The sequence below is a fragment of the Grammomys surdaster genome, unplaced genomic scaffold, assembly GCF_004785775.1.
Source record: "Grammomys surdaster isolate TR1022 unplaced genomic scaffold, NIH_TR_1.0 323, whole genome shotgun sequence".
Taxonomy (NCBI): domain Eukaryota; kingdom Metazoa; phylum Chordata; class Mammalia; order Rodentia; family Muridae; genus Grammomys; species Grammomys surdaster.
Window position 1 is genome coordinate 297793 of NW_021604742.1, and position 19471 is coordinate 317263.

The following is a 19471-nucleotide window of genomic DNA, read 5'->3' on the forward strand; positions in this document are numbered from 1 at the left end:
CAGAAGAGATACTTTACAAGCTCTAGAGGTAGTGCTTACCACACGATCAGAAAACAATCACATCAAAATAGATGACAATATCTATAAAGAAATACCCAAGAAGATCCTAAAAACTTTACTCTAAATCAGCCCCAATCTAAGAGAAAACTGTTAGATTTGATACTCCCTGCATTGATTATCTCTTCAATGAAGCTGTTTGGCTTCCACAGTGGCTTCTATCCAAAGAAAACCTTAAAGTCATCACACATCAGGTAGACTAGAAATTGGAAAGCTTCTGTAAGGCAAAGGACATAGTCAATCAAATCAGCAACCCAAATATTGAGAAAATATCTTCTTTAACCCCACATCTGATAGAGGGCTAATATCCAAAATATATAAAGAACTCAAGAAGCTAACCAACAAGAAACTAAACAACACAATCAAAAATGGGGTATAGAACTAAACAGAAAATCTACAACAGAGAATTCTCAAATGACTGAGAAGCACTTAAAGAAATGTTCAAAATCCTTAGTGATTGGGGAAATAAAAATCAAAAGGTCCCTGAGATTCCACCTTACATCAATCAGAATGGCTAAGATGAAAAACTCACGCTACAAATCATGTTGGCAAGGATGTGCAGAAAGAGGAACACTCCTCCATTGCTGGTGGGATTGCAAACTGTCACAACCATTCTGGAAATCAATCTGGAGGTTCCTCAGGAAATTGGAAATAGATCTACCTTAAGACCCAGCTATACCACTCTTGGGCATATAGCCATATATGCCCCCCAGGCCATAGAGGCACGTGTTCTACTATGTTCATAGTAGCCTTATTTGTGATACCTAGAAGCTGGAAATAACCCAGATGACCCACAACAAAAGAATGAATACAGAAAATGTGGTTCATTTACACAATGGAATATTATTAAGTTATTAAGAATGAAGACATCATGAGTTTTGAGGCAAATGGTTGGAACATCATTCCATCCTAGAAAAAACCATCCTAAGTTAGATAACTCAAACATGAAAGGAAATGCATGGTATGTACTCACTAATAACTGCATATTAGCCAGAAGAAGTACAGAATACCCAGAATACAATCCACAAAACTCAAAAAGGATAACAAACAGATGGTACAAAGTGAGAATTCTTCAATCCCACTTGGTAGGAAAAAGAAAGTAATCACAGAGGGTGGGAGTAGGAGGGAGGGGGATGGATGGGTGAGGAGATAGGTAGGGGAAGAGGGAAACATGGACAGATATTCCAGAGAGAGGGACAGGCCTGAAGCCCTGAGGGCTAGCAGAAAGAATGGAAATGGGCAACCTCAGGAGAGAGGAGGTGAAGGGGACCCTTTAGAATGCCCCAGAGATCTGAAAGGTGAGAAACTGTCTTACTAAAGGGGAGGACCAAAGCCTGACACTATTATGGATTATATGGTGTGCTTACAACCAGGGGCATATCATGAGTGCCCTCTGAAAGGACTAATAAGCAGTTGAAAGAGTCAGATGTAGACATTTATACCCAACCAATGGACAGAAGCTAGTGACCCCTGTGGCTGAATTAGAGAAAACCTGGAAGAAGCTGAACCTACAGAAAGGCCAGCAGTCTGCACTAATAGGCACCCAGGGGGTTGTTCAAACACTGAGAAGCCAACTAGCCAGAATACACTAGCTGATGTGAGGCTATCAACACATATACAGCAGAGGATGCCTGGTCTTGACTCAGTGAGAGAAGATGAACTTAAGCCTCAAGAGACATGAGGTCTGAGGGAGTGAGGAGGTCTGGTGGGGTTTGGGATCTCCTCTTGGAGACTGGGTAGAAAAGGAATGGGATGTGAAACAGTCAGAAGGTGGAGTGGGAGGGGGGTAAAAACTGGACAGTAAGAAGAGATTAAAAAATAAAAAAACAGAAAAAAAGAAAAATATGGGAATAATATGAGCCACCCAATAAAATATATCTGACCTACCCACAATCCATGGAACACACCTGCATTTGCTATACAAAGAGCTCATGGGGGTGGAGACTAATACAATATTTGATGGAAATTAACAAACCATAGGACTCTGGAGCTCTCTCCAAAGGGGGCTGATCCACATCTGAGCCATCCCTGCTAATGCCCCCCTATTTGCAATAGGCCTAAAAGACTGATTTTTTTCCAACTCTCTCCATACAGAGACTGCAAATGCTTTCCATTCTCATTACCCCCATTAACAACTCTGGCCAATCCTCACTATATGAAAGGACTGTTCTCACTCATGGACTGGATAACACTCTAACAATTTGGCATAAGTCTGTGGCCACTGCATCGAATTCTTATTTAGGCATATGACTCAATTCATTTGATTATATGGATGAGATCTTAATATAGGGAGATTCTTTCACTGCCCCTTCCAGATTAAAGACCAGCTAATCTACCTTTCCTATCTTACAGAGGATCCAAAAGAGTTCCTCAAAAAGTACAATGGTCTTTTTTCCTACTAAGCTTCAGATGAAGGAAGACCAGGGTGTGGATGCTTCAGTTCAACATTGAGGTGAGAACAGAATGATAACAGGAGGTGTAGGGAGGACAGAAATGGGAGAGAAAGAGGAGGGGGAGGAAACAAGAGAGGCATTATCAGGTATTGAAGGGGATAGAAGACTGGAAAGAGGAACATACGGTCAGGAAATCAAATAAAAATATATAGCAGGGGGGTATGAGAACCTCGGGTAGTCATTGGAAGATCCCAAATGCCAAGAAAATGAGTGACTTCCAGGACCACACCGGGATGTCTTTAGAAAAAATGTGCAGAGAAGGGGGAGATAGAGCCTATAGAGACCACCTCCAGTAGATAGGCATGGCCCCTGGTTGAGGAATGAGGTCAACCACACATCCTAAACTTTTCAACCCAGAAATGTTCCTGTCCAAATGAAGAACAGGGACACAAAATGGTTCAGGGAATGATGAAAGAACCATCCAAGGACTGTCCCACCTGGGGAACCATCCTGGCTGCAGAAAACCAAACCCCTGAACTATTGCTATTGCCAAGAGGCTCTTGCTGACAGGAACGTGGTGTAGCTGGCTGTTGCTTGGAGGGTTCAGCCAGCATCTGAGCGATGCAGATGTGAATGCTTGGAGCCAACCATCAGACTTAGCTCTGGGATCCAGGTGGGGGAGCTGGCAAAAGGACTGGAGGAGAGGAGGGGTATTGAAACCCCGTCAGAAGAACATCACCTGGCCAGACCACCCAGTGCTACCAGACACTAGGCTCCAATCCAAGGAGTGTACTGAGAGAGAATCATGGCTCTACATACTTATGTAGCAGATGATTGCCTTGTCTGACATCAATAGGAAGGGTGGTCCTTAGTCCTGTGGAGGTTGGATGCCCCAGCATAGGGGGATGGTGGAGTGGTGGGGTGGGAGAGGGTGGGTTGTGGGATTACTGCCTCATAGAGGAAAACAAGAGGGTGGAGAGGGCATATGTGGGACTGAAGATTTGTGGAGAGGTAACCAGGAAGTAGGATACATTTGATATATAAATGAAAGGAATGATTAGTAAATAAAATTTAAAAAATTTTAAAATATACAATAGATTCTGCCCATTTTCTTTTTGGAACAAAAATCTCCCTCAACTCAACATGTCACCTCAAATGCAAACTTTTGTTCCCTTTGAAATTAACTCCAGAACTACTTGGGTAGCCTTAATTGGCTTAGACCCTGACTCTCCCTTCCCACAAGCATCCTTCAATCTCTTGTTAACCTCCTAAAAGGAAACAAAGGCTCCTCATGCTCATGCCAGGAGAATACTGTTCCCTAAGTCATCCAAGCTCTAAATTCTGTCGATAAAGTTAAGTTTTCATCAATACTTAGCATTTGCTCTTACCTGCTACAGCATTTTAGTTCCTTGAAAGCAGTTAGACTTTATGAGAATTACAAAGATATTTAACCACTGCCACTTCACTATGGTCATGCCATGGTCACATTCATACACCATATCCTGAAGAATGGTTGTTCTGATTCTGAAACACTAAATGTCTGAGACTTTCAGAAGGAATTGTTCAAGGATAATTAACTTTATCCAACATGCTGAGGATATGCTATATTGTCCTGTAATCTGTTGATTTTTGATCACCTTCTTGATGCCTGTAACAATTCTCTGGTCTTTTGTTAAGACTACATCATCGGTCAACATTAGGGGAATTCAGGATTGAGTTCCTTCTCAATTTTAATAGAATATAGATTAGCTGTGTGTAGGTGTGTGTGTGTGTGTGTGTGTGTGTGTGTGTGTGTGTGTGTATCACATGCTCTGGGTCTTCTTAAATTCTTGAGTGTTGGGTTAGATGATCATCAAATAGATTCTTTTTCAGATATTTGTGCCTGAAATATCCATATGTCTCATGTTATTCTCATTTACACTCTGGGATTTCAACACAATAACTTTGAGCTCCAATGTTGTCTTCCTGCCCTCATATATCATCTGGCTTCTTTCTATCTTTTTATGGAATTATACACTGAATCATACTAAGTTTTCTGCTTGTTATCACAGATGACCTTAGGCTAATGGAAAGGAATAATTTCAGTGCTGCTGTAATCTTTCTTACACTTTCATTTGACTCTTTTATCAGACTTGGTTTCCACCAGGTTCAGTCATTTTATCCTTTCCAATTTCTACTGTGACTTGGGTTTCTATTTTTTTTTTATCCAAGGCTTCTATACCACACTGTCCTTCCTCAGTTTTTTTTTCTTTTTTTTTGTGCATAATCTAATGAGCAGATTACCAATTTGATCTTTTTTGCTCTTTTTTTCCTAAATAATGAGATGAACACTGTTCTCATCATTGTGACATTCCAATGCTCATTATGTTTATCTGCATGCAGGTAACTGAAGCATGTTTGAACATGAATTAGCTAATTAAATGATAATAAATATTTTGTTAATTTTTGCAGTCAGAATATCAATCACCATTAAAGCAGAGAAGCAAAACAGAATAAGTTTCAGTCACATAATGAATCTTTTTCAGTAAGAAGTCAAACAGAAATCCATCCTGTATGCCTAGCCTATCCCTATGGACTCTATAAAGGTGGGAGCCAAACTTAGGAACTCAAATTAAGATTTGGACTGGTAACTGTCTATAATATGGCATAAACAAACTGTGGGAAGTAAATTTAAGTGGTGGTTTGTTGGGAGTGAGGCCATTCTTTTTGGAACCCACGACTTGTTTGTATTGAGAATATATAGAAGTGCAATTATGACCTGTATACTGAAATTCAGCTTAACAGTCACTTCATATTTCTAATGAACAAATAGGAAATATACAGGTAAAGAAATAAAATACATAATAACAAAAAATTTCATAGACTCCTGGGTACACATGGGTCTTGACAACATTTTGCAGTTTCTAATTTGAACATTAAAAGGCAGGCATGTCACATGACTTCAATACAGAAAGAAAGTTCCTGACCTCAGGAAGCAGCTACACCCAGACCTGGAGCTGGCTCAGGGATATACATGTTCATTAGAAAATAGGCATGGAAATGACAATTTTACCAACCAATGTCAGTCCCTGTTGTAACACAGGGAATGAAAAATTGAGTTGAAGTAAACATTAAAACTTTTCTGTGAAAGTCTAAAAGAAAAAGATAATAATTAACAAGTTTTTCTCTACGATAATGATGAAATCTGAACCAGCTTTGCCAACATTAACATTGGAAGCTAAGTTGTCTAACACATTTAAAAATAATCTAGAACTTTCAACCTCTTGGCACCCACTATATATCATGTCATATACCAGTAAGACATGCAAATAGGGCTTCTCTCTACTCATGAAAAGCAGACCAACCAAACCTTACATATCAGGCAGAGGAGCTTGGCTCTGGATCCCAAGACTTCTTATTCACTCCTCAACATGGAGTTGAAACTGAGCTTAATTTTCATTTTTGCCCTTTTAAAAGGTATTTTTTTGAAGAGCAATAGAATCTGAATTTGAGTTGGCATGGATATGAAGAACAACAGGTGTGTGGGGCAATTTACTTACCAGTATTTTCTGTACTTACAGATGTCCATTGTGAAGTGCAACTGGTGGAGACTGGAGGAGGCTTGGTGAAACCTGGGAGTTCTCTCACACTCTCTTGTGCAGCCTCAGGATTTGATTTCAGTAGCTACTGGATGTACTGGTTTCGACAGACACCTGGGAAGGCTCTGGAGTGGATCGGAAATATTAAATATGATGGCAGTGCAACAAACTACGCACCATCCATAAAGGGTCGATTCACTATCTCCAGAGACAATTCCAAGAGCACCCTGTACTTGCAGATGAGCAATGTGAGATCTGAGGACACGGCCACTTATTACTGTACAAGAGACACAATGAATGAACTGCAGTGTGAGACCAGACATAAACCTCACTGTCATACCACTCTGAACCACCAGGGGGTGCACAGTACATGCAGAACTGTGGTTCAGACCAGATTATAAACACATGAAAGGACACCCTTCTCAGGTGTCTAGGCAACCTTTCAGCTTAGTTTCCCAGAAAGTCATTATGAATGTTTGTTTTGGGGGAAACTGATGTGCTTAAAACATTTGTTGTATTTCTGCTCTTCTTTTAAAAGAAAAAATAGGAAGCATAGTTCCACATGAAGAAAATGCAAAATGAAAACTATGAGGTCATGAATGTTTCAGGCTTGATCGCTGAAATCACAAGACAAAGTTCATGGATATCCCTGTGTATTAGTTAGGGTTTTGTTACTTGATGAAGACACAACAATCAGCACAACTCTTATAAATTAAAACATTTAATTGGGCCTGGCTTGCAGTTTCTTTGGTTCAGTCTCTTGTCATCATGTTGAGTAGCATGGCAACTTGCAGGCAGGCATGGTGTTGGAGGAATTGGAGTTATGTATCTTGATCTGAAGACATCCAGAAGGAGACTCTTCTGCAGGCAGCCAGGAAGGGTTTCTTACTCACTGGTAGGCCGTGAGCATAGGAGGATACAACGAAATCTCATCATCACTGTGACACACTTCCCCCAAGCAGGCTATACCTCCCTCAATTAGGCCATACTTCCTAATAATCTCACTTCCAATAAGCCAGGCATATTCAAATCACCACACCCTATTTGTTTGTTTGTTTCTTTTTTTCTTTCTTTCTTTTTTCCTTCTTTCCTTCTTTCTTTGTTTATTTATTTATTTATTTATTTCAGATTCAAAAATAAGAGTTTTGATCAGATTTGTTGATTAGAGTCGTACTTATATTTGATGGAAATCCAGAGGAAGATGTGGGTGACCCTAGTAAGTCCTAAACCTCCACTCTTTACCGAAAGTCTATTTACATCACATTTCATATATGGCCATCTCTTTTAAATAATTCAGTTTATTACTCCATGTACTTCATCAACGTTTGTTATAAGATTTTATACAAATTTATTTATTCAGTAAAGTCTGTGTCTATAGGGATTCAGACATATCAAACATGATTTCTTGTCCTCTATAGGACATGAACATGGATATCACATATCGCCTTAGCACTAACAAAGCCAGCTTTCATGAAATTTTCTGACAGTTTAAACATTTTGTTCATTTGTGTGGTATGCCTGTGTGTTTGTGTGTGCTGGGGGTGGGGGTTGCACTTGTATGGTTTCACAATGTGAAATGAATATTTCAGGAGTCCCACTTTGCTTATCAGTATATTGTTGTATCTCCTGATGTGTTACTTACACCAGAATTAGATGCCCAGTGAGTTTCTTGTCATTCTTCCTGTCTAACCCTTCCCACTCTGTGTTGGCATGCTGGGATTACACTTATTTGGCACCACAAGATGAATTTTACCTGGGTTTCTGGAATGATGTTAGGTTGTTATGAAAGCATAGCATTTACTTTTACCTGCTACAGCATTTTAGTTCCTTGAAAGTAGTTATTCTTTAAGAAAATTGCAAAGACATTTAAGCACTTCCACTTCTCCATAGTTCTCAGTAGGCTTGAGCTTCTGCTCAGATCCAGCATGCCATGGCGAACTTCATACAGCACATGCTGTGGAATGGGTGTTCTGATTCTAAATCTCTCTAAGTTTGAGCCTCTAAGAAGATATTGTTCAACGATAATTAACTTTATCTAACATGCTGACACTATGCTGTATTCTCCTGTCATCTGTTGATTTTTGATCACACTCCTGATTCCTGTAAAAATTCTCATGTCTTTTTTAAGCCCACACATCTGTCTAGAATAGGGGACCTTCAGTGTTGAGTTCCTTCTCAATATAATGAAATATGGGCTACCTGTGTGTAGAATTGTGTGTGTGTGTGTTTGTGTGTATGTAAAATGCTTTGGTTCTTCTTAAATTTTGAGAAATAAGTTAGAAGATTATCATCAGGTAGATTCTTTCTCAGATATTTGTACCTGAATGTCCATATGTCTCATGTTTTTCTCATTTATATTCTGGGATTTCAATACAAAAACTTTGAACTCAATTATTGCCTTCTTGCCCTCATATATCATCTGGTCTCTTTCCATTATTTGTGGAATTATATACTGAACCATACTAAGACATCTACTTCTTATATAGATGACCTTGGGCTAATAGAAAGGAATATTTCCCTGTGTTGCTATAATCTGAAGCACATTGAAACCTGAATAAGCTAAGTAAATGATAATAAACCTTTTGTTTAATTTTTCTGACAGAATATCAGTCACCATTAAAGTAGAGAAGCAAAACAGAGCAAGCATCTGTCAAATAATGAATCCTTTTCAGTGAGAAGTTAAATAGAAATCCATCATGTATGTCTACCACTATGGCCTCAAGAAAGTGAGAAACAAACCTAGGAACTGTGATTAAGATCAGGACTGGTAACTGATGTGATGTGGCATAAACAAACTGTGAGAAGTAAATTTAAGGGGCAGTGTGTTGGGAATGAGGCCATTCTTTTTGGAGTTCAGGGCATGCACACATAGAGAATATACAGAAGTGTAATTGTGATCTGTACACTGAAATTCGGCTTAACAATCATTCTATATTTCTAGTGAGCTAAAAAATATGCAGGGAAAGAAGAACTAAAATATATAATAAACATCAAAGGCAACCTTTGTGTACAAGTATAGAGGGAACTAGATGATGATTAAAAGTTTTACTCAAGGAAAACAATGAAATCGGTTACCAACTTTTCCATTATTAACATTGTAATCTGACTTGTCTGACTCTTTTACAAATGATCTGGGGCTTGTCACCTCTTGGCTTCCACTATATATCATGTTATATAGAAGGAAGACATGCAAATAGGGCTTCTTTCTACTCATGAAAAGCAGACCAACCTAACCTTACACTTCAGGCAGAGGAGCTTTTCTCTGCATCCCAAGACTTCTTATTCACTACTCAACATGGAGTTGGAACTCAGCTTGGTTTTCATTTTTGCTCTTTTAAAAGGTAATTTTTTGAAGAGCAATAGAAGATGAATGTGTGAGTTGACATGAATATGAGGAACAATGGGTGTATGGGGAAATTTATTCACCAGTATTTTCTGTACTTACAGATGTCCATTGTGAAGTGCAGCTGGTGGAGACTGGAGGAGGCTTGGTGAAACCTGGGAGTTCTCTCACACTTTCTTGTGCAGCCTCAGGATTTGATTTCAGTAGCTACTGGATGAGCTGGGTTCGACAGACTCCTGAGAAGGCTCTGGAATGGATTGGAAACATCAAATATGATGGCAGTGCAACAAACTATGCACCATCCATAAAGGGTCGGTTCACTATCTCCAGAGACAATTCCAAGAACACCCTGTACTTGCAGATGAGCAATGTGAGATCTGAGGACACGGCCACTTTTTACTGTACAACATACACAATGAATGAACTGCAGTGTGAAACTAGACATAAACCTCACTGTCAGCCACTCTGAACCACCAGGGGGTGCACAGTACATGCAGAACCCTGGTTCAGACCGGATTATAAACACTATAAGGACACTTTTCTCAGGTGTCTAGGCGGCCATTCAGCTTAGTTTTCTAGAAAGTCTTACAAAAGTTTGTTTTGGGAGAAACTGAAGTGCTCAAGACGTTTCTTGTATTTCTACTATTCTTTTTTTAAAAAATGAGAGATAGTCTCACATGAAGAAAATGCAAAATGAAAACTATGAGTTCATGAATGTTTCAGGCTTTATCACTGAATTCTCAAGACGAAGTTCATGGATATCCCTGTGATTTAGTTAGGGTTTGGTTACTTGACGAAGACACAAAAATCAGCACAGTTCTTATATTTTATAACATTTATTTGGGCCTGTCTTGCAGTTTCATTGGTTCAGTCTATTTTCATCATAATGAGAAGCATGGCAACTTGTAAGCAGACATGGTGTTGGAAGAATTGGAGTTATGTGTCTTGATCTGAAGACATCCAGGAGATTTTTTCTGCAGGCAGTCAGGAAGGGAGTTTATTATTACTAACTGGTAGGGTTTGAGCATAGGAGGAGACCACAAAAGCCCATCACAACTGTGACACACTTTCTCTAAACAGGCTATACCTCCGACAATTAGGCCATATCTCCTAATAATCTCACTTCAAATTAGCCAAGCGTATTCAAATCACCACACCCTATTTGTTTTTTTTCTCTTTTTTTCTCTCTTAATTTTTCCTTTCTTTCTTTCAGATTCAAAAAAAGAGTTTTAATCAAATTTCTTAATTTGAGTAGCACTTATATGTGATGGAAAATCCAGATGGAGATGTGGATGATCCTAGTATGTCCTAAACCTCCACTCGTTTCCCTAGGGACTGTATACATCACATTTCAGATATGACCCTCTCTTGAATATAATTCAGTTTATTACTCCATGTCCTTCATCCATGTTCATTATAAGATTTTATACAAATTTATTTATTCAGTATAGTCTGTGTCTATATGGAGACAGACATTTCAAACATGATCTCTTGTCTTATATAGGACTTGAAGATGGAATTAAACCTGTAGGAAGGTATTGAACATATGCATCTAAGTTCATGCTGCCCTTCATGAGAACTGAAATCTACTCACCAAAAAAAATCTCTCATATGATTTTCTATTTTACCTAAATCCATCGTGGATAACATGGATAACAGGTATCACCTTAACACTAACAAAGCCAGCCTATTACTTCTGGAGCCACGTAAATTCCAAGATTCATTTTTGAAAGAATTACATACACTGTGTAAAAAGCTGAGAATATCTGCCTTTTTTATACTCTAGGTGAGAGAACGAACATGAATTTGTATCAAAATAATCTGAGAAGAGTTAGAGGAGAAGAAAATAATCAGTTAAGTTGAATTAAAAATTAAGAAAAGCAACATGCACATGTGTGAAACACACCAATATAATGAATTCAGAAATTATATTTATGTATCATTTTGAAGGGAAATCATGAGAAAATCCAGTAGACATTAGGAACAGATACCTATATTATCATGTGTTTGACAGTTGCTATTTAAAACTCATAAATTGGGAAATGCTGAACTTTAGATCAATAATTTATTACATTCTGCTTAATTTATAAATACAGTGTGGAAACACATAGGTAGGCAATTAGCATACTGACATTCATAAATTTTCTGACTTAATGCAACTTACTCAGGGCCAACCCTGTTCTGTCACAGGACAGCATTTTCTGCATCTCAAGACCACACCACAGGATTTTAATAAATTCTGAATGGTTTTATCCATTCCTTCTCCTATAAACAATGTTACCTTTTTCTTCATCATTTTTGTTGCAACTTTGAACTTTTAGTACCCCTATACCATGTGTTTTGATCAGACTCATCTGTGATTCCTCTCAGTAAGTCTTAAATTTCCACAATCAGTGAACCTCTGTCAACTTGATAATAATACCTTCCTTTCATATCTCAGTGCTTGTTTATAATCCCAAAACTATTGCACCTGGTGGTATGACCCTCCTATTGACACATGTCTCTGTAGTTTATGAATAACATAGTAGTTGACTGTGAGAAGTTATGATGTTGCTGTATTTTGTTTGTTGAACAGTACACACTAGTGTGACAACTTAAAACTGTAGTTGTCCAACAAAATGACCATATTTGCATTATCTTCAGCATTTAACATTTTCTCTTTCTGACAAGTTATTCTAAGTATGTGATGGACTCTCCAGTGTGTATTTAATTTGAATTTAAATCATGGAATCTCTTTATATATCTATGAACATACACATGTATTGTTTATATAAATACCTGTGTAATATGTTTGACTATTTATTTGAATTTTTCTTTTACTGTAATTGAGTTAACTGCATATCTGTACATAAGCTCACAATCATATTTATGCTGTGTAAATAATTTCAAATACTGATACCAAGTTTTCAGCCCTGAAATCATGTAAGTCAATCACTGAACAAACAAAGCAGGGTACACAGACACACACACACACACACACACACACACACACACACACACACACACGTGGGTGAGAATATCTAATAGAAAGAAGGAGGCCAGGAATTTGGGAGTGAGAGATGGGGGCAGTATGACTTTTGTTTTATTTTGTGTTGTTTTTGTTTCTTGATTTATTTATTTTTATTTTTTTGGTAAATATCTGCATCTGTCTCATTCGGCTGCTTTTTGGGACTCTTGGAGGGCAGCCATGCTAGGCTCCTGTCTGTAATTACACATTAGTATCAGTAATAGTGTCAGGCCTTAGAGCATCCTCTTGAAATGGTTCCCAATTTGTGCCCATAAGTGTACCTTTTTTCCCCTCAGGTCTTCTCCATTTTTGTCCCTGCATTTCTTTTAGAAAGAACTAATCCTGGGTCAGAGTTTTTGACTGTGGAATGGCAGCCTCACTCCTCCAATTTATGGCCTATCTTTCTACTGGAGGTAGACTCCACCAGTTATCTCTCCTCACTATTGGGTATTTCATCTAAGGTCCTTTCCTTTGAGTCCTCAGAGTCTCTCACCACCAGGGTTTCTGGGACAATCTAGAGGATCCACCACTTCCTATCTCACAAGGTTTCCTATTTGTATTCTTTCTGCTTTCACCCAGGCTTTGCACATGCACCACCCAATATCTGATCATCTTCCCTTTTTCTCCTTTTTGTCCCCTCTCTCCCCCAGTTCCTTTCTCCCTCTGCCCTCATGATTGCTTTCTTATCCATCCCAAATGGGATTAAGGCATTCTTACTTGGGCCCTTCAGCTTGTTAACCATCTTGAGTTCTGTAGATTTTATCCTGGGTATGCTGTACTATTTTGACTAACATCTCCTTATGACTATCTCAAATAAGGCTACTAAGGACACAGTGTACATGGGCCCCAGTGACATGGTGGGGCATATGTTGCGTATATGCCAAAGAGTGGTATACAATAATATATAATATGTATTTTGTCTTCAGGTAGATTCATTACCAAAATTCTGAGGAATCTCCAGATTGATTTCTGGAGTGGTTGTACCAGTTTGCAATGCCATCACCAATGGAAGAGTGTTCTTCTTTCTGCACATCCTCTGCAATATGTGCTAGCACCTGAGTTTTTGATTCTAGTTATTCAGATTGGTATAAGGAAAAATCTCATGGTCATTATAATTTTTATTTCCATGATCTCTAAGGACTTTGAACATTTCTTTAAGTGCTAATCTTCCATTAAACATTCCTCCGTTGTGAATTCTCAGTATAGAATTACACTGTTTTATATTGGGTTGTTTGGTTTTTGGAGGTTAGCTTCTTAAGGTCTATTTAAATTTTGGATATTAGCTCTCTATCTGATATGGGGTTAATGAAGATTTGTTCGCAACCTGTAGGTTGCTGATTTGTCCTGTTGACTATTCCTTTGCTGTACAGAAGCTTTTCAGTTTCAGGAGGCCCCATTTCTTTTCTTTGTTCTTTTTAGGATATTTTGCTTATGTATAATTCAGATGCTATTCCCTTTCCCCATTTCCCCTCCCTAGAAAGCTCCTAACCCACTCCGTTCTTGTGTTTGCCTTTATACCACATAATTACAGGCATGTATTAAGGTCAGTTTTAGGTTGAGGATATAGCAATACAATAGTTGTATATAATCAAGTAACAAGCAAGACAATAAACATAAATAGTCAAAAATATGCAAGGCAATGAACAAAGTTCTGCAAAAACTCCTGTGATCACTGTTTCTAAGGGCTTATGAGGATGACCAAAGTATCTGAGCCCACTTCCCTGTCCTGGACAAAGGCATTTTGATTTCTGAAGCCTACTTCCTTGTTCTAGCTTAAAATTTAGATTGCTGCCTGAAATTACTTCTTTGTTCTAGCCTAATATTTACATTCCTGTATGAAATTACTTCTTTGTTCTAGTATAATGTCATATTCCTGCCTGAAGCCTACTTTTTTGTGCTTGGCAAATGTCATATTCCTGGCAGGCAGCCCATTTCCTTGTCCTTGTCCTATGTCATATTCTTGCCAAACAGACCCAGAAGCTCTCTGCCCCTTCCCCTTTTTTTATTTCATATATAAGACTGAGCCTGTATCCAAGGTCATTCTGCAAAAAATGCATTCCTTACCTATCATGGAATATGCATTATCAAAAGTAATGCACTGAAGTCTTAGGTTGGTAAGGCTCTGGGCAGAATCTTACCCATCCTTGTCTTGACAGACTGTTAATTTAACAACTCTGTCTGGGGGTCCATTTTCAGGTTAAAGCCATGTACTTTGGCTGCCAACATGTAGATGTTCTTGAAGAAAAGCTTTAAAAAGATGGGCAGGAGTAAAAGTATTCCCAGGAAAAAGGGGCTAGCATGATCAAGCTATATATGCCACTCTTGAAGCTTGATCAAAACAGAAATACTGACCTCAAGTCATGAGTAATTTTACCAGCAGTATCTGCACATCAATGTTCAGCAAAGCAGCATTCTTTGAATTCATAAGCTTACTATGCAAAGTTAAAACCTCTACAGACATGTTAAAATTATGCCAAATACACTGCAAGTGTCAACTTTTTCCTAATTATAATGGCTACCACTGTAAATTTTAAAATTAACATGAATCCAATGGTGTTTTGCTTGACACACAAGATGGCTCCTTACTCTGAACCTTCTTGCAATAATTTAAATAGGATAAAGATCCTCAATCTGTTGTTCCAAATGCCTATCTAAATCTTCTTGTATATTCAACACATTAGAAACATCTTTTTGCTAAACAATTAACAAAAGTAGCTGTCTTATCTTCTTGTGTCAGACCAATTGCAGACACAGTAGTTATAGCAATAAATGTAATTAAAGCTGTTATACCAGCAATAATCAAGCCCATTACCCTCTTGCTTCTGCATAAAGCCTGACTCACTTCTTCCAATATTTGCAGGATTTTTTTCAGTAGACAAAGTTTCTGTGATTCTCAGGGAAGTAAAACAAAAGCTGGTTGAGAGACCTCTGTAACTGATGTCCCTATTGTATTTTTCTTAAATGTAACCAGTTATTTGGACTCCGTCATGTACTGGTCTAGAAATCAATCCAATATTGGAAATAACAGTCTTCATTAGGAAGGCTGGTAGTGGACATTTCTATATACATATTTTGAAGTTAGCTGCAGTTCACTATGATGTTATGTTAGCAAAAGAAAAAGTTGGGACAGGATCTGGATTTCAAGCAAGTGTTAGAACATGCATTAATGCTCTTTTAATTGTCAAGTTAAAAATACTTTTTTTACAGTATTTAATGTCAGTTGTATTGAGTGTACATTTTCTAATTTTGTTAGTGTGTTGTAATCCAGAGGTCCCAATTTTTAAGTGTTGAACAAAATAACTGAGCCATTGGTGTCCTCTTCAGGATGATGTCTTTGATAACAATGAGTTCAAGGATATTTCCCACTGCTCTGAATATGTGTATTGCTTTTGGTAAAATGGCCATTTTTACCCTGTTAATCCGACTGATGAATGAGCATGAACAATCTTTTCATCTTCTGATATCTTGTTAATTTTTTCATCAGAGACTTCAAGTCCTTGTTATATATTTTTTCAGTTATATAATTAGTGTGCACAAATTATTTTTAATCTAAATGGTTATTGTGAAGTGTGTGACCTCCCGGACTTCTTCCTCAGTCAGTTTATCATTTATAAAAAGGAGGGCTAACTAAATTTTTTAAACTAATTTTATATCAGGCTACTTTGTTGAATGTGAAGTGTAAAATAATATACTTAAATCTTATGAAGATGATAAAGACATTTAAAAAGAAAGTGAACAAATCCATTAAGATGATACAGGAAAAACACAACAAAAGTTAGAGGCCTTTACAAAGGAAACAAATAAGTAAAAAGCAATAATAAAAAATACAGCCAAAAACGTAAAGGAGGAGAATAAATCTATGTAAGTCCTCATAATTAAAATATAATCAATAAAAACAAAACACAAAATGGGACAATTTTGAACATGAAAATCCTAAGAAAGATTACAGGAACTAAAGACTCAAGCATCACTAACAGAATGCAAGAGATGGATGAGAATCTCAGGCACAGAATATAGTATTGAAGAAATTGATATTCAGTCAAAAAAATGTCAAATCTACAAATTTTGTAAGGTAAAGTATCCAGGATATTTGTAACAATATGAAAAGACTGAACCCAGTATAGGAGCAATAGAAGAATGAGATAATTCATGGATTAAAGGACATGAAAATATCTTTAACAAAATCATAGAAGAAAATTTTCCTAACCTAAAGTTATAACTATAAACACATCAGAAGCTTATAGAACACCAAATAGATTGAACCAACAAAGAAAATACTCCTCTCACATTATAATCAAAACACTAAATGTAGGAAACCAAGAATGTATATTAAAAGCCAAATGTGGTAAATAAAAACTAGCATATAAAGCAAGCGTACCATAATTACTAATGACTCATCAACTGAGATTCTAAGAGCCAGAAGGGCATGGATGGATGTCCTGCAATACCCAAGAGATACAGATATCACCTCTGACTAGTATATCCACCAAAGTTTTCAACCACTATAAATGGACAAACCAAGACATTCCATGACAAATCTGAATTTAAACATTGTCTTTCCACTAATCCAAAACTACAGAGGATGCTAGGAGGAAAACACTAACAAAAGGAAGGTAACTGTACTCAACAAAACAATAATTTCACAGCAAAACCAAAATAAGAGAATATCTCTTTCTCTATATTTCTGTCTCTGTATATCTGTCTCTGTCTGGCTCTGTCTCTCTGTCTGTCTCTCTGTCTCTCTCAGTCTGTCTCTCTGTCTCTGTCTCTGTCTCTCTCTCTCTCTCCCTCTCTCTCCCTCTGTCTCTCTGTCACACACACACACACACACACACACAAATACAAACACACATACTCAGCCAAAGAGAGACACACATACACAAACACACGTTTACATCTTCAACATGAATATAACAGGAACTAGGAATTATTGGTCTTGAATATCACTCAACATCAATTTTCTCAATTAGCTGATAAAAAAGACACAGGCTAATAGGGTGGATATGTGAAAAGTAACCGTCATTCTACTGCATATAGTAAACATACCTCAGCAACAAAGATAAACAGTAGTATTTCAGGAAAAAAGTTTTCTTTCTCTGAGTGAGAGAGAACTAGTAAATAGTTCTCTTATCAAGAGAAGGTTGTCATAGGTCTGAGACATTAAAAATGCACTTGTGGAAGAATGTCAGTGGGGACATTGTACTAGGAAGAAGAATTGAAGTCATGCGAAAATGTACTCGGTAATCACCTCAGTCCTCAAGTTCTCTTACTCCAGACTCACACTATACCAAGACAAAGAAAATGATGCCTACATTGTAATAACCAAAAGGAGTCACTATCTACCTTGGATATGTATTAAGACAAAGGAAGCTCTCCACATGGATATGCTGCCAAGAAACATCCAAGAACGAGTTCCTCCTGCCACAGAATTCTGTGACCACTGAGGACACTGTCATGTGTTACTTTGTAGTAGACACAGTAAGGAAACTTCATTGTGAGCCCTAAAACAGAGATCCCAGTGGAGGATCTCTGAAATACCAGGAAACATGAAGCATATACCTAGCTCAGGAAAGCTACTTCAGAAAAGGGGGAAAACGGGGTGTTTTTGTTGGACAAACATTTGTATGTTTGTTTTTGTGTTGTTCATTTTTATTTTCTTTGGACTGTCCTTCTCATCTCACTAATGACAGAAGGCTTGGGGTCATTTTTCAATGATCATGAAATACTGCACTTTGATAAACTCCATTATGTTTATTTTCCACTATGTCTCTCAAGATTGTGTCTTTGATTATGAACTAAAAAGTTACCAGCTGAGCCAGCTCTCTGATTTTAAGTGTATATATTTTTAATGAAAACAGCTTTTTGCAACTCAGCTGACCTTGGCATGGCAGTATTTGTTACACTATAATATTAACTCCATAGTTTATTGCTCACAATCTCCACCCTTAGAGACATACATATGTTGAAGAATACTCTAGACTGCTTACACAAAGCACTTGCTGTGATGCCTATGAGATGAGACAAAGAGTAATATAAGAGTCCATGCATCATGACAACCTTATTTCTACCCTATAATATACAGCATGGAATTTCCTAGAGTCAAGTGTGTATGCCTGATATACAAGGTATTACTGGTTAGTGGTTACTGCTTCCAAAATAAGGAATTTTCTGTGCAAGATCATTTTGTAATAGAATTTTAAACAATCATAGTTAATAAGTACCTAAATGTTCATGGTGACAGCTCCTGTTTTTTAAAAGTGCCAGAGCAGACCTCATAAGATGGCAAAGCTTCTATAAGGCAAAGGACACTGTCATAGGACAAAACAGCAACCAACAGATTGGGAAAAGATCTTTACCAATCCTATATCCTATAGAGGTCTAATATCCAATATATACAAGTAACCCAAGAACTTAGACTCCAGAGATTCAAATAGCCCCATTAAAAATAAGGATACAGTGGTAAACAAATTTTCTCAACTGAGGAATACCAAATGGCACAGATGCACCTAAAGAAATCTTCAACATCCTTAGTTATCATGGAAATACAAATCAAAATGAATCTGAGATTCCATCTAACACCAGTGAGAAGGACTAAGATCAAAAACTCAGGTGACAGGAGATGCTAGAGAGAATATGGAGAAAAGGGAACACTCCTCCAACGTTGGTGGGATTGCAAGTTGGTAAAATGACTCCGGAAATCAGTATGGTGATGCCTCACAAAAATGGACATAGTACTACCTAAAGACACAGTTATACCACTCCTAGGCATGTAACTAAAAGATTCTCCAACACATAATAAGGACATATGTTCTACAATGTTCATAGAAAACTTATTTATAATGGCCAGAAGGTGGAATCAATCCAGTTGTCCTTAAACAGAAGAATGGATACAGAAAACATGGTACACTTACACAAAGGAGTGCTACTCAGCTATTAAAAATAATGACTTCATGGAATTCTTAGGCAAATAGATGGAACTAGAAAATATCATCCTGAGTGAGATAATCCAATCACAAAAGGACACCTATGGTATGCAATCAGTGACAAGTGAATAGTAGCACTAAAGCACAGAATGCAATACATACAGGTCACA

General features: G+C 37.6%; 2 gene segments (V, D, J or C); both read left to right on the forward strand.

The window, feature by feature from the left end:
• Window positions 1-5811: 5811 nt before the first annotated feature.
• Window positions 5812-6429, forward strand: LOC114629962. The segment is given in 2 exon segments: window positions 5812-5906; window positions 6011-6429. Coding segments are annotated over 2 exon segments (465 nt in total).
• A 2821-nt stretch (window positions 6430-9250) lies between these two features.
• LOC114629963 lies at window positions 9251-9840 on the forward strand. The segment is given in 2 exon segments: window positions 9251-9369; window positions 9476-9840. Coding segments are annotated over 2 exon segments (411 nt in total).
• Window positions 9841-19471: the final 9631 nt, after the last annotated feature.